Source organism: Cheilinus undulatus, linkage group 14 (genome assembly GCF_018320785.1).
Source record: "Cheilinus undulatus linkage group 14, ASM1832078v1, whole genome shotgun sequence".
In the NCBI taxonomy this organism is placed as follows: Eukaryota; Metazoa; Chordata; class Actinopteri; order Labriformes; family Labridae; genus Cheilinus; species Cheilinus undulatus.
In genome coordinates, this window is record NC_054878.1 from 10,327,267 (window position 1) to 10,343,501 (window position 16,235).

Genomic DNA, 16,235 nt, shown 5'->3' on the forward strand with positions numbered 1-16,235 from the left:
CAGCCAAGACAATGAGCAGCCCTAATTACAAGCATAATAATACTTTAAAAATATGTTACTGAATAAGCAAATACTTGTTAAAATATCCATAATAAATTACAGTTTGCTTCTTTAATTTTTTACTAAAGCTGACTATTTACAATTTTTGTTCCCTCGCTTGCTAGAATCCATGCTTTTTCCATGTAACACATAGTCTTTCAGTGTTACAGCTGACAACATGTCTCTGCTGAAATCGTCAGAAGTAAAGCAATATAAACTCAACTAGGGTAGAGTGTATGGCACACTTTATGGCCTACTCACTCTTCGTTTTTACAAACAAAGCTTTGTCTATTTGTTGAAACTGTAAAGTGTCCCGGTAATTTCTCCATGTAGTCCTGGCTTGAATCACTGCTCTTAAGTACATAATGAAGGATATTATCAGTGATTTATCCTAAATCTAATAATCCATCCTCTTCCTCCAAGAAGCCACAATCCTGGAGAGTCATGGGATAGATGTCCAGAGTCCAGGGGGACACTCGAACAGCGATGACATCGATGGGAATGACTTCTCAGAGCAGGTAGAGAGCGATAAAGAATCCCAACAGACACATAAAACCAGATTTATGTCCCAGACAGTATTGTGAAAGACCAGACTGATTTAAGAGAAAGGTCACGTCTCTTTGTATAACGGCTTCATGATTAATTTCATAATTTCCTATGTCTGGGTTTTTTTCAGCATATTCATTGTTTTGATTGTTTAGCTTCTTGCCTTCCATTTGCATCCATTCTTTGACGATTCGTAAGGATGGATGCTGACTGCATTTTTTCCCCTTTCCATTTAAAGATACAGTTTCAGACAAATTTGAGTGGCCTTCATATTTTTGATGAAGTTGTGTTGAGGGTTAAAATCAATGACTTTTGTTGTTGAGGTTGAACCCTGAGGTGGCTCAAAATTTGGAGCCAAAATTTTAAACCGTTAAAACTGTTGAAGTTAGTTAATCAAGCTAATGTGGTTTTAATATGTCAAGCAACGTTGTCATCTGCTGAAATGTATGGATGTAAAAAAAGGATGAACATTTTTTCAAATTTTGATGAATGGTAGTGAATATTTTCTTCTCTTTCTTTAAGGCATGTGACCTGCCTTACTTTGACAAGAGACCTCTCAGCCGGCCTTTCGGCCTTTACCGCCTGGAGCCCACCTCACCAACTCAGGTAACTGCAGCCACAGAAACATGTCAGCATGTTGGCAATCCTGCATATGACATTTTAGAGAAATTTTGTTTTATTTCTTTGTTATCTGGGTGATGTTTCCTCAGTTTTTCTATCCCACAATATCATTTTTAAATGCAAAAATACTGAGTCAGGTCTGTTTGAATTTTTGTGATTTTTTTTTTCTCTTGGTAAGTGAATAAATTACTGACATATTTACCATTTCATAGTTTGTACAATAATGTGAGGGGTCTAGAGGTCTTTCCCAAAATAGTTCAGTACAAGACCATTATTTCCCTGCATCCTCATAATTTCTTTGCAAGCATTGTTTGCATTTTCTGAACCACTTTCAAATTCCAATTTACTTTTGTGTCCTCAGTTTTGTTTTTAGATCTATTTTAGTCTTTATCAGTCACGTTTTCATGCATTATATTTATTTTAAAATGTGGGCTATAAGCAGAATCCATACAAGTAGCCTCTTCAGGTGCAATATTTTATTACAGAGTTCCTTTACTTTCATTTTTAGAGTGGCAAAAATGACAAAAAGAGCAGATAATCCAGAATATGACTAATTTCTGTGACACACAGCCAATCAGTAAAATAGTGGCCTTATATCCTTTTTAGTGTAATATTGATTTTTGTTCATGAAGGGGTCAGGAAGTATTCATTCATGGACCAGGAGGGGCTATTCTACAATCACGACAGCCAGCTATATATATGGATAACAGGATGAGTGAAAAAGAGCTGCATGCTGAGATCACATGAGCAGCCTCAATGTAAATAAATGCATTGAAATCATTGAAAACAGAGTCTGAAATATTCGTATTTACAGTTAAGGTCCAGCTATGGGTTGCAACAGCTGTGCTGAAGTTCAAACACAACCTAGTGTGAATGCAAGTTCTTACAGTGCTGTGAAAAAGTATTTGCCCCCTCTCTGATTCCTGATTCCTGGTTTGATGATCCAAAACATTTAAGTGTGATAACTATGCAAAAAAAATTTAGGAATCAGAAAGGGTGCACGACATTTTCATGGGATTATACTTATGATGGAGTTTAAACTCTACTGACATTTAAGCTGAGATAGTTTCATTGCAGGCTTAACGGCAAATAGCATCTGTTATTTTTAGCTGTTAGCCTATTTAGAGATAATTAGACACGAGAGGCGGCAGGTTGAAAAATACTTGCTAAATTGAGTGAAAATGTCACATCTGCAGCAATGTTTTGATTAATTTGGACGTAAACTTCTACTAGTTAAGATCAGCCTCATGTCTCACTGGTGCAACCGAACAATGACACAATGTAAGTTATAACTAAACTAGTTTCAGAGTATAACTTTTCACCATTGCCTACGCCAGAGCTTATATAGATGGTGCAACAGGCTGCTGACCTCACAGACATTACCGCCCCCCTCTGTAAAGATAAAAAAAATACCTACTCTGATATCAGTAGATCGTACTCATTGCTCTGTGACTGCCACAAGTAAGCCTTGTGTGGAGAGGTGAAGAGATTTGCTAATAACTTTATAAAACAATGAAAGAGCACAATAACATTGACTGTAACAGTTAAAACAACAAGATCTGCCTCAGCCACGCCCTCACCTCTGCTGACTGCAATCTGTCTGATCTCCTTTCCCCTGATGTGGTCTCTTAGGATCGCCAAAGCAGTTTGCTAACTCGGTGCAGATTGTGCAAAATAAATGCTATTGTGCACACTGGTGGTTTATTAACCACAGCGCAGTTCCATATACGCCAGGTGGAGATCCTTTTATGGACCAAGTCTGTTTGTTTTCGACAAAACCCCACTCCAGTGGGAACTGGAAGAGGAGGGTTGATTGAGCAAAGATATGCATGACTTAGAGTGGGATTCTCTGGAATACCTTTCCTCTCTTAAAGGATGGTTTGCACAACCTACATGCATTTGATTTTGTGTAATTTGTTGCTCTCAAAGTCTAAACTGAGTTTGGAAAGACTAGGTTTTCTGCTCCTTGTGCTTTGAACAATTTGGAGACTAATTTGAAACTACAGATGTTTTTAGATCACTCGTGAAAACTCTTAAATTCAAATGTTCTGTATGCCACAAGTCTGGCTGATGCTTTATTACCTCCGCCTAGGAGGTTATGTGATCGTCAGGGTTTGTTAGTTTGTGTGTTAGCAACATAACTCAAAAAGTTATAGATAGATAGTTATAGGAAATGTCAGAAATGGCATAAGGAAGAACTGATTAAATTTTGGGACTGATCCGGATCACCGTCTGGATCCAGGAATTTTTTAAAAGATTCTTTACTGTTGGGAGATAGGGCTAGGTGGAGGAGGTCTGTGCTCTCTGAGTGCTTTTCTAGTTATGACTGTATTTATAGTTTTGTGAACTCTTCAAGTTTGAATTTGTTTAATTTTGAAACTATGTACTGCTGCCATTCTTGTTGTGCATCCCAACATGATGTATGAAGCCTAATTGTGTTACCTTTCCTCTGCTTTTCCTAGCACCTTGATTTTACAAATCTAATCTGCATTCTCCATTCTAAAACACACTCGTTGTGACGTGAATCTTTGGTCTGATTTGAGCTTTATAAAGAAGAAATCCTGTTTTTTACCCCTCCTTGTCTCAGGATGAGAATGCGGCGCACAGCGAGCACCAGGACCCTATCTCTTTGGCTGTGGAGATGGCTGCGGTCAACCACACCATCCTGGCCTTGTCCAGAACCGGAGGAGTCCCTAACGACATCAAGACGGAGTCCCTGGATGATGAATGAACTGCACAGGAACTGAAAGGAGGAAGGGGACAAGTGAAATGACAGGTTGAAAGCAGAAGGGTAGGAGGAGTGGAAAAGGTGGGAAATGCTGAGCTTCAAAAAAAAAAAAGAACAAATAACGCTACTTAGTAAACCTTTGAGTCTGCCCCTCAACCTGCCTCTCGCTAATAGTTCCATCTCTCTCGGCCTCCCTCCTCCTACAAAGTGTAAACAGTTACCACATCCTACCCCCCACCCTACCCCTCCTCAATATATTGACACCGCTGGTGGAAACAGATTGCTACATTTCTTCTGATCTCTACAGAGAGACAAAGAAGGGTGGCGGTCCAGGTCTTTCATCCCCAGAAGGGTGGTTCTCGTCTTGGATATTGTCTCACAGGAACTCCCCTCTTTCTGCTAACTACACTCTCTCCTCACAGGATACCTCTAACCTCTCCTCTCACCTCCCTTATTCCCCCTCTCCTTCCCTCTCAAGCCTTGTTGTCTGAGCCAATCCTCAGTCTGTTAAACCTCAGCGTCAACCTCAGAAAAAATAACATGTATATATGATATATATATGGTTCTTATGGTTCTCAGTCATACTCACCTCATGGTGTGCTATCTACCTACCTACATACTCCTCAAATTCACCCTCTTCATTGTGCAATCCATAAGTAGAGCAGCCTTTAGCCGTTGTCCTGGGAAGAGACGGACTGTTACGGTTTATTTCTCAGCTTCTCCTGCACAGAGGTGACCAGACTAGATGTCTGCAAACCAAACAGTCCACTTTCTGTGTTCAACAGAGGAGCTGCTGTTGAATGAAAACCTCTGAAAGAAAGAAAGAAATAGCCTTAATTTCATACTTTACTTTTTACAGTTTAAATACAACAGGCTCTTTCCCTGAAGGCAGGTTTCAAAAATAAACTTTTTAGTACACTTTTAAAAAGCCAGATTCAAGGTTAGGTATGTATTCAGCAGCAGCAGCGGTGGTTCTAGTTTCGTCTCCTGCATTTACCTCTGTATAAGCATCCACCTGTTGGGCTGAATACAATCATATCGTCTCCCAGTGACACTATCATCTAGTACTCAAGGCTTTGAGAATCAGTTTAGGGTCAATGTGATAATCAAGCTAACTTAAGCTATATAATAAGGGGAATTGTGCTTTGTTTTAAATGTCATAAATGCCAAAGGAAAATACGCTTGGAGCAAAAAGCTAAGAGGCTCAGCAAAGACTTATCTAAAAAGTGTCTGCAATCATCCAAAGTGATTTTTACTGACTGTTTGGCAGAATATTTCTCATGCTAAGAAAAGCCAGTGGGTTAGACACTACAGCAGGCCTGTATCAGTAAAGATAGGTGTTAGCAGCCAGACATTTAATGAAAAGTTAACCCTAAGCTATTCACGACTTGTTCTGTGACGCTGCCTCTTCGTAATGGCCTAAAGAATGTGCTTTTAAAAGATTTTTCATTCCACTGGTATCAAATGGGACTAAATCCATGTGGAAATCAATTAGAATAGCATAGAAACTTTTAAAGTAATTTATGTTTTTATTTTGTCTACATAGCCTCAAAGGTAAAAGCACCACTTTGAAGGAGGTCAAAGACATTTCAAGTGGTGACAATGGAGATTTTTCTCCTTTCTTTAATGGGGGCCATTTTTCCAAAACCACCTTTCACAGAACATCATGACAGTGTAAAAGCAGTAGGGAGGTGCTCTGTTCCTTAAAGATACGAATCCTCGCTCTGGGGTTCACAAATTCTTGATTTTTCTGTCTCTGATATCTTCATATTTTATCCATGGGTAATCACGTAGGATAAACAGTTCAGTATTATGGGGTCAAAAAAGGCTAATTCAGTTTCCTGCAAAGTGAGATGAGAAGATGAATGTCACACTTACGTCTGTCCTTTAAAACTGGAGCTAGAGAATATTCACTAAGCACGAGACTAAAGGTAAACAGCTAATCTGACTCTGCCCAAAGGAAAAATGTATGTGCTCTAGCACAGCTAAAGCACATAAACAACACCTGCTAGTTTTCAATAGACTAAATAAAAAAAAGTTTAATTTATACACCATACTGCCAAAAGTAGTCACTCACCTGCCTTGACTCGCATATGAACTTAAGTGACATCCCATTCTTAATCTATGGGGTTTAATATAACGTCGGCCCACCCTTTGCAGCTTTAACAGCTTCAACTCTTCTGGGAAGGCTTTCTACAAGGTTTAGGAGTGTGTTTATGGGAATTTTTGACCATTCTTCCAGAAGCGCATTTGTGAGGTCACACACTGATATTGGACGAGAAGGCCTGGCTCTCATTCTCCACTCTAATTCATCCCAAAGGTGTTCTATTGGGTTGAGGTCAGGACTCTGTGCAGGCCAGTCAAGTTCATCCACACCAAACTCTCTCATCCATGTCTTTATGGACCTTGCTTTGTGCACTGGTGCACAGTCATGTTGGAACAGGAAGGGGCCATCCACAAACTGTTCCCACAAAGTTGGGAGCATGGAATTGTCCAAAATCTCTTGGTATGCTGAAGCATTCAGAGTTCCTTTCACTGGAACTAAGGGGCCAAGCCCAGCTCCTGAAAAACAAGCCCTCACCATAATCCCCCCTCCACCAAACTTTACACTTGGCACAGTGCAGTCAGACAAGTACCGTTCTCCTGGCAACCGCCAAACCCAGACTCATCCATCAGATTGCCAGATGGAGAAGCGCGGTTCGTCTCTCCAGAGAACGCATCTCCACTGCTCTAGAGTCCAGTGGTGGCGTGCTTTACACCACTGCATCCCACGCTTTGCATTGCACTTGGTGATGTATGGCTTGGATGCAGCTGCTTGGCCATGGAAACCCATTCCATGAAGCTCTCTACGCACTGTTCTTGAGCTAATCTGAAGACCACATGAAGTTTGGAGGTCCGTAGCAACTGACTCTGCAGAAAGTTGGTGACCTCTGCCCACGGTGCACCTCAGCATCCACTGAACCCGCTCCGTTATTTTACACGGCCTACCACTTTGTGGCTGAGTTGCTGTCGTTCCCAGTCTCTTCCACTTTATACCACTGACAGCTGCCTGTGAATATTTAGGAGCGAGGAAATTTCACCACTGGACTTGTTGCACAGGTGGCATCCTATCACAGTACCACGCTGGAATTCACTGAGCTCCTGAGAGCAACCCATTCTTTCACAAATGTTTGTAGAAACAGTCTGCATGTCTAGGTGCTTGATTTTATACACCTGTGGCCATGGAAGTGATTGAAACACCTCATTTTAATTATTTGGATGGGTGAGTGAATACTTTTGGCAATATAGTGTAGAAAGGGTTTATTAAATGATGATGGGTGACAGTGGCTGATGGGTTCAGATTTTTGGGCTTCCACTAAAAACACAGTTTATCTCTGATTATGGCATACATTTTAGCCTAAAGGAGATTACTCCTCTGTCAAACAACTTTTTATTGTGCATCATATGTTCTCAGCGTAAAAATGGCATGTTATGGCCACCCTTAAAAATCAAACAGAGAGAACATTTACATTTTTGAGAAAAAAAAAGGAACATTTTCAAGTAAAAAAAAAAAGCAAATTTATATGAAAAAAAAACCATGAAATTTTTGAGTAAAAGGATGTTAGTTTACCAGAAAAAAACTCTCAGTTTTCAAGTCCAAAGTCGTAAAATAAAGAGATATCAACTCTTAAAGTTTTTTTTGTGTGTGTGAAAATTTCAAGTTCAGAATGTTGCAAATTTATGGAAAGAAGACCATGAAAAATTTGAGTTTAAAAAGTCAGAGATATACAAGAAAAAATCTACATTTTCTAGCTCAAAAGTTCTCATTTACAAAGTAAAACCTTTAAAGTTTGGAGTTTTAAAAGTCGCAAATTTATAAGACACCCCCCCCCCCCCAAACACACACACACAAAATTTTGTGGTTAAAAAAGTCATAGATGTAAGAATAAAAAACTTGAAACAATAGGAGTTTAAAAAGTTGTAAATTTTTGAGAAAAAACCCTAAATCTCCATGTCCAAGATTTGCAAATTTAAGAGAGAAAAATCTAAAAATGTATGCATATAAAGTTGGATATTTACAAGAAAAAATCCCTAAATTTTCAAGTTTGAAAAGTTGCAAATTTCCAAGGAGAAAACGCTCAATATTTAAAGCCCAACACTTAGAGATTTAAGAGAAAAATTTTAAAATGTTTGTCATAAAGTTGGTAAATTTTGAAGACAAACCCCCCAACTTTTGAGGTAAAAGGTTGTACATTTTAATCCCCCAGCCCCACCCGAACTTTTATTTTCATAAAGCCAGAAACTTAAGAGAAAGAAACCCTTGATTTGTTTTTTAGTTTAAAAGTTGTGAATTTGGGAGAACCAACACTCAGAATATTTGACATCATAGAGTTGAAGCCTAGTTTGTCTGTTTGAGGGGGAAATCATGATGAAGCTGTTTGCTTGCACAGTTGGACTAGAAATGAAGCCCTATCAGATAAAACTTTTTTCTGGGACTGTGCAATAAAGAAATATCAGCCCAGAAAAATCACATCATCATAAGCATCCAGGCCTTGAAGAGACGTTGTAAAATTGACCTATTCAGAGGAAAACATACTGCCAGGACAGAGACGACTCTGATCTAACAAGTGTTTCGAGTTAAGTTTCTCGTAAATTTACAACTCTCGTACTTTGTATGTTTATCCCTCTATGAACTTGAAATTTTCTTGTTTTATATAGTATAATATAGTATTTTTTAACTCAGAAATTCAGAGTTTAGTGTCTTGTAAATTAATGTCCTAATAAAATCAATCATTTTTAGAGTTTCTTCCCTCAAATCAACAGATTTGGAGTGGCCTATTACACCTTTGCAACAGTTTTTTCCAACCTTGGAAATAGCCATTGTTAATGTGTCCTCTTTTCCCCAAATCTTTTTTTCTAAGCAAAGGTAACCCTCTCCTCAGTTTAGCTCTGTATTAAATCTATAAAACCTGAGAGTGGCATTTATCTTCTCACTGAAATTTTAGCACCAAAGAAATAGTCTGATGTGCTAAAATGATCTGTTGTGATTTTAAGGAACCCCTGTTTTTGTGATGGTTTTGGAGAAATGAGGAAGAAGTCCTACAAGCAGGATTAAACGGTGCAGTTTCCTGGTTTTAACAGTCCCATATGGACATCTGTGAGGTTTAAAACAAACTGGGATTTTGATCCTGCTTGTTGAACAGCTCCCCGCCCTGGGCTCTATTCTTGTAAAGCTCTATTTAAATCTACTGCTTCTGAGTGCTTGAAGCTGCGAATACAGTGAGTCATAATGGGACCTGTGTTTAAAAAAAAGGGTTTGAAAGATAAAACCAATATGTATTTATATTCATTTTTTATGGTAATGTAAAAAAGAATGAACTATGTTTTGAAATGAAACTCTTATTGTTAAATTAATCATGCTTTATAATTTCTACTTGTTTTTTCTTTATCATTTAAACCGTGTTCTTCTGTTGTCATCCTTTATTTGGCTGAACAACAGCCCCTCCCTCCTTTGTGTTTCTGAGGTAGTAAGCTGATTTGTGAAAGATAAATGATGATGCACCTTTTGAACAATCACTGTTGACTAAGCTAAAAATGTAACCATCCCTCTGCTGAGCCTTCCTCTGGAAGGAGGAAAATCAAATACACAATTGTTGGTCTGCTGTGACGAAGCGTTTTCAGTTTAGCAGCTTCACACACATCAAGTAAAACCCAAGCCCCATTATCTGAGGTCCCCTCCTTAAAACGCCACGCCAAACTCCATGAAGAAGTCTAGTCTTTTAATGTCGACATTTCTCTTAAAAACACAACTGTGTAAGTCACAGAAATATGCCGCAATCAGTCAGAAGCGTTATTGACTTAGAGAAAATAACTGCATTGCTAGCACTGTTAACACATGCACAAATTTCCTGAAATTTTCTTTAAATTACCTGAACTTGACAGCATGTGTAGAGCACAGATGTCAGTGTTTTACCCTGCCCTTACTCTGAAATTTCCCTGCTTGCCCCTCAGTAAAGCCCCTTTCACACATGCAGCTTTTTCTACCAAGAAATTTTCTGACTTGAACCCTATTCACACTTGCACAAAACTCCTGAAATTGTCTTGGTGAGCTACATGTGTGAATGCAAACAACCCTGAATTTACTCTGGAATTTTACTGAACCCCCCCTGTATTTTTCCCTCTCATCTCTCCATTTAATTATAGAAAAACTGCATAACAACTGGCAAATTAACAAGCAAGTCGGGGTATTTTCAGATAGGGTACCCTGGCATTTCCAAAAAATGGGGGGGGGTCAGAGATCTGAAAGAGAATTCAGGTTTAAAACCTCTACATTCACACATGCATCTCACTTCATCAGGGAATTTTCAGGGTAATATTTTAAATATTTTGCATATGTGCTTCAGTCAATGGAGGGGTGGGGAGAGGAAGAAATACTACAAAGTGAGCCCTATTCACACGTGTAAGAGACCCTGAAACTACCTGGGTTAGCGGCATGTGTGAATGCAAACAGCAGTTTTTACTACCAGCCTCTTAGTATTTCCCACTCCCCCACCCCTTCATTCACTTAAAGTCAAGCAGGGTAGCCTGGAATTGTGTGTGAAAAGGACTTTGCATGTTCATACTTGCGCCTCACAGCAGGAAGTCGTCCTTAAGTTTGGCCGTCGGTCAGTAGCCTTTTTGACACATGCAACCCTGAAGTTTTCTCGAAAATATCAGAGCGAAAACCTCTGATGTCTGCATCTACACATGCAGCTTAGCCAGGTAGATTCAGGAAATTTTCAGGAGTATTGTGCAAGTGTGAATACAGCTGATGGAAGGCTGCAATACTAGGGAGCTAACGGAGATTTCAGTTTGAAGTCAGGGTGATGAACTCTGATGTCTGTGTTAACAAATGCAACCACATCCAGGTAAATTCAAGACATTCACACATGTGAATCGATTTTTTTCTATTGACTGACAAACTGCAGGAAAACTTCGTGTTCTGAGGAACAATTGTGAACAAGTGAGTCAGGAAATTTCCTGACAGGCTATCTTGAAATTTTCCATAAAAAGTCAGGGGTACTTGTGTGAAAAAACTTTAAACTGTGGAGTGATCAGGGAAGGGATGATACTTGAGAGCAACAGGGAAATTTCTAGGTAAAGTCAGGGTGATAAACTGCCGCTTGAGTTCACACAGGTAAATTCTGGAAATTTTCAGGCATTTTATGCAGGTGTGAATAGGGCTATACTCAGGAAAATCAGAGATTTGACTAAGGAGCAAAATCATGCAAACCCATTCAAAAAAAGGTAAACCATTGGGACCTAATCCTTCAAAAGTTCAAACTAATAGATCAAATCACAAATACTAGTAATATAACAAACAGAAAGCTGATTCCTGTTGAAGTTAGGTTAGGAGTTTGGTGTGGCGTTTTCTCTCCATAGAAATGTATTTGGAGTTTACAAATAGTGAAATGATTGGTGTATAGAAAGACGATCACAAAGAGTGCATTAAGAGATTGTTTTATCTCCACGAGACACTTTTAAATAAATTGCCTTACTGTTCGAGGGATGCCATTGCCCAATTAGCTAGGAGAGTTTAATCCAGCAGTATTTTATCAATGTGAGCGTTGGGACAGAAACATTGAAAGGGGAATGAAGCTTCAGGTGCTTAAAAGTAAGGACTGTGTGCTTTTTCAATGAAGTACTTGAAACCGAATCGGCTGAATAGCAAACTGAAACCTGAAACGGCGTCCCCCCGCTCTGTGTCGCGTATACTAAAGTGGTAGTGCTTACTCTGATGGGACGTCCTTTTGTGATGTCAGGGTCAACATGTCTACATGTCCTTCTGTGTTCCCAGTGAAAACACCATTGACTTCATCCCAATATAGCTCTGAAAAAGAGGACTGAATGCTGTGTATCAATCTCAAATCTAGTTACGTTTCAAATTACTGTATTGCCCATTTCAGAATTTAGTGCCTTTTTTGGACAGTAGACTGTTCTGTAATTAAGATGTAGTATATAAACATTTTTTTGTACAGTTTCTTTGTTCATTTTTTAACTTGTGTTTATTTTAGTATGATATATATAATGTACAAGAGAATAAAGCTATATCAATGAGTCCTCTTCTTGATTTACTGTCTCAAAAACTAACCTGGCACACCAGACAGACTGTTTCACATGTCCATGGCATGGGAAATATTTCACATGTATCTGGGTAACACCCCATAGATTAGGTTAGTTACAAGCCAGTCAGAGTGAAAACGTGTTGTAGCAGGCGTGTGCTGCCTAGGAGGGAACTGAATAACAGTGATGGGAATTTAGTCTCTTTTTAGTGAGTCGGATCATTTGGGTCCACACAGCAGTAGGAGTCAACTCTTCTGGCTCCAAAAGTATAGAAAACCTTCAGAAAATTAAATTCAAACCAAAATAAGGGAAAAAAATAGCTGTAGTCTTTCTATGTTGTTCTGTTTAACACAATAAATTAAGATTAAAGATGCCATTCAAGCTTTTCAATTATATCTATACATGATATTCAATACTGTTTTTACTTAAGAAATAATAAAGAATCAATACGTTTACAATAATCTACTGTAGTCCTAACATGACGTGAGCAAGTGACAGCAAAAAAATCAGGTTGGTTATTTTCCTGTAATGCAGTGCATAGCTGTGCCATTTTCCCCTCTGACATATTCCTATTTTCCTCTTTGCTGCTCCATTTGGGATGGGCACAGAACAAGAAAACAGATTAATAAGACAAAAGGAGTGTCAGGTGGAATATTTCCTTGATTTTCTTTTACTTTTGTCACTCTGCAGAGCTTGTTGGTTTGTTGGAAATAGCTGTGCATTAATAATATTCATATCTGAGTTTAAAATGTGTTGTCAGTGTCAACACATACAAAACTATTTGTTAAAGCTGTTTAAGGCTCAGAGTGCCACACGTTCAAATCTGCCTTCAACATAAAAGCTTTAGATGTCACTTTTTAACGAGGAAAAACTGGAATTGATAGGACAGAGAATCAAGTGAATGAATCCAGTGTGGACAGAGTGCGTGCAATCCTGTACAATAATTAGGACTCGTCAAGCAGCCGGATCTTCTACTTCAGGGCTCATCAGCTACATTTGGACAAGGTCCAGCGTTTTCTTATACAGGCACTTTAGGGGCTGACCTTTTAAAAAAACGAAAGAAATTGTGAAAATGGTCTCATTTACATATTTAAGTTTGAAAAAAAAAAATAAAAAAATAAAAAAATAAAAATGGATGAAACATAAAGTCATCTTGATGAAAATGTTTCAATCTCAATTGTTTTTGTAGTTGTTTTAACAGCTGTTGGGAGCTTATTTGAAAAGAAAAAAAAAAGATACCACAAGATATCTTTTCCTCTGCACATGGCCTGAATTTTGTGATGCTCTGGGGGCTGGATGTGGCCCCTGGGCCACCAGTTGATGACCACTGTCCTACTTCATTTAAATGAGTCAGTTCTTACAGCAGACACGGCTGTGAACGGCACATAATTAAGCTTAGTTTTTTATTAGAAGTGTTGCTGCAGCTGTTGCATCTTGCAGTGTGGTTCTTTGTTCTTTTTTTATTAATAAAAGTTGACGTCTAATAAAATTACCAATATAGCTGCAAGCGAATACTTTACCAGCAACTATCAGTCCTCATTCACCAACTCTTAAAACCCTGTTGGACAGTTTTAGGATTTAAATTTATTTAAGGTTACGGAGCACTCCTACACACATTTTAGTGCTAATATGCTTATATGATTAGGATTATAAATTTCTCACCTATCAAATATGCTAGATAAAGGACAATGTAACTGTACTTTTGTCAAGTAAGCATTTTTATATGATTAATAATATGAAGAGTAACATAACTTTAATGTCAACTTTTAATCTAACCATGCACTTTTTGATCTGAGCTGCAAAACGGGAAATTATGAAAATAAACGTTGCAGGTTGGTAGATTTTTTTTTTTACTAAACACTGAAAAGAACACCTTCCCACCCAATCAACTTGATTGTGTAATACATTTGTCTTATACTGATGGCAGTGCTGTCTGTAGAGATAATTATCATCTGGTTTATGCATATATAGCATGTAGTTAAGCTCTACTGGCGCTGAATATAAAAGAAAATCTGCCCTTTTTGGGTTTCACTGCATGCAGCACCATATAGACTTAAGAGCTATTGAAGTATTTACCTTTTTTATGTAAGTTATTTTTATTTGGATATCACTGACATGGGCTGCATGGCGTAGCAGGTGTTAGCGCTGTTGACTCACAGCAAGAAGGTCCCTTGTTCGCTTTGCGGTCAGGGCCTTTCTCTGTGGAGTTTGCATGTTCTCCCCATAGAGTTAATTGGTGACTCTAAAAATTGGCTGCGAGTTTGAGCCTGCTAGAGTGAACCCTGCCTCTCACCCAGTGACAGCTGGGATGGGCTCCAGCCCCCATGGGAGACCCCCAATGGGATAAGTGGTATAGAAAATTGATGGATGGATATTACTGACGTGTGCCTTCCATGTTTGCACACCTCCCTCCTGTCTCATGCCCTTATATGGGTATAAGACTGGAGTTTTTCTGTGCTAATTAGGAGAAACATACAGCTTGTGACCACAGTGCTTTCATCAATTTAAGAACACAGGTGAAAACAATTCAGCAGCTCAAGGAAATGTCATGTATCTGACATAGAAACTCTTAGAAACTTTAAGAAAAACTTGAGAAAATCTTCAGAAGATCTTGGCAGGCCTGCAGTTGCTTCATCACCCTTAGCCATAAATGCTTTAAATGATGCTAACAGACATGGTAGCTGGTCAATCCATCAACTTTATACAGTTATAAAAAGATTTATCACACGTTGGTTCATGAGAACAAAATGACATTTATTTAACAATATAAAGTTTTTCATTCTCCATGTATTCATCTTTGAATAAATTATCATTCAGGAAAACCAAAACTTAAATGCAAAAGAATAAAATCATATTCGTCAGACATAAATTAATACTTATTACAACCACAATCCCTCGAGTATCCTTTTCACAAAGAAACCCACATTTTCCCACACAAAGGCTCAATCACCTCTAAGTGAACAATCATAGCCCCAAAAACCACCAATCATGATCTCTCTTTTATTAAAGTAAGTTAGCTCCAGTCCGTCTGCTCATACTTAAATACAAAGCTTCTTCAGAATACTGTATGTGCAGGATTTGTTTTTAGACGTCACATAAAAACATGAAGCAGCTTTAGTTGGCTTCAGTTAACACACTTTAACTGCCAGCAGCACAATCTTTGGTGGTCTGTCACTAAGGCACTGTAGTTTAGTAAAAATTAAAGGCACTGGATAGAAATGAGCACAAACTATCACAACACCGACCAGTGTTAATAATCCAGGGAGGCTGGAGATGCATGACATACAGCAGAATCTGAGCATGTGAAAGAAGGCGGCATGTATCCTCCAGGATCTCACAGTGTCTACAAATCCGGTCAACTATACTAGAATACAACCCTGATTCCAGAAAAGTTGGGACACATAAAATGTGAATAGAAACAGAAGACAGTGATTTGCAAATTCAAAAAAGCTGGAACAGACTGAAAAATTCCCTAGCACACAGGTGTCAAACTCAAACTCAAATCCGGCCCGCAAGAAGATGTCATATTTTTGTTATAATTGGCCCATCAGTATGAGCTGTGCAAATAATCTCAAGTATAAAAATGTGAACTTATCCTTTATATTTTAAGATATCCTTGTTAAGGCATAAAATATGAAAAAAGAGTAAAAATGATTAGATAAGAAGTAGGAAAGGGAGTGTGAGAAAAGAAATTATTTAGTGTTTTAATTTCAATTTAGCATTTCACAATTAGGACTCAAGCTTAGGATTCTGTCTTTTATTTCATACGTTGAGCATTTCAACTCATAATCTTAACTTCTCATATAATATTTTGAGCTTTAAGATTCATAATTCTCTAGTTTAAGTCATATTTTTACCTTTTTAACCAATTATTTTGCATTTTACCTCACATTTTCAATTAAAAAACTTTGACATCATAATCTCAAAGTTTGACCTTTTAGACTCACATTTTGAATTATATTTTGACTTTTAATTTCATGATAACAAATTTTATTTTGTATATTGACCTTTTAAACTTATGATTTTGACTTTCTTTCTAATATATTTGCCATTAAAAAACATAACTTTTCAATTTCTATTTCATGTTTTGACCTTTTTGAACTAATAAATTTACTTTTCTCAGATTGTGAGCCTTTAAACTGATCTTTTCAACTCTTAAAATGTCAAAATCTTTTATCATCAGTGCCAAGGTTTTTTTTTTCATATTTTATTACCGGTG

At 38.0% G+C, this 16,235-nt stretch overlaps 1 protein-coding gene across 3 annotated transcripts in view; it reads left to right on the forward strand.

Annotated features, from left to right (window-relative positions):
* The window catches only part of hmbox1b (homeobox containing 1 b), a 34,006-nt gene extending 27,804 nt beyond the window's left edge, over positions 1-6,202 (forward strand). For 2 of the 3 annotated variants that reach the window (XM_041806180.1, XM_041806181.1), the window contains exons 8-10: positions 463-557; positions 1,108-1,191; positions 3,794-6,202. In XM_041806180.1, the coding sequence (XP_041662114.1) occupies positions 463-557; positions 1,108-1,191; positions 3,794-3,937 (323 nt within the window). In that variant the 3' untranslated portion in view covers positions 3,938-6,202. The remainder of the gene's footprint in view (positions 1-462; positions 558-1,107; positions 1,192-3,793) is intronic. The other variant, XM_041806183.1, reaches the window with a different exon arrangement.
* The last annotated feature ends 10,033 nt before the right edge of the window (positions 6,203-16,235 follow it).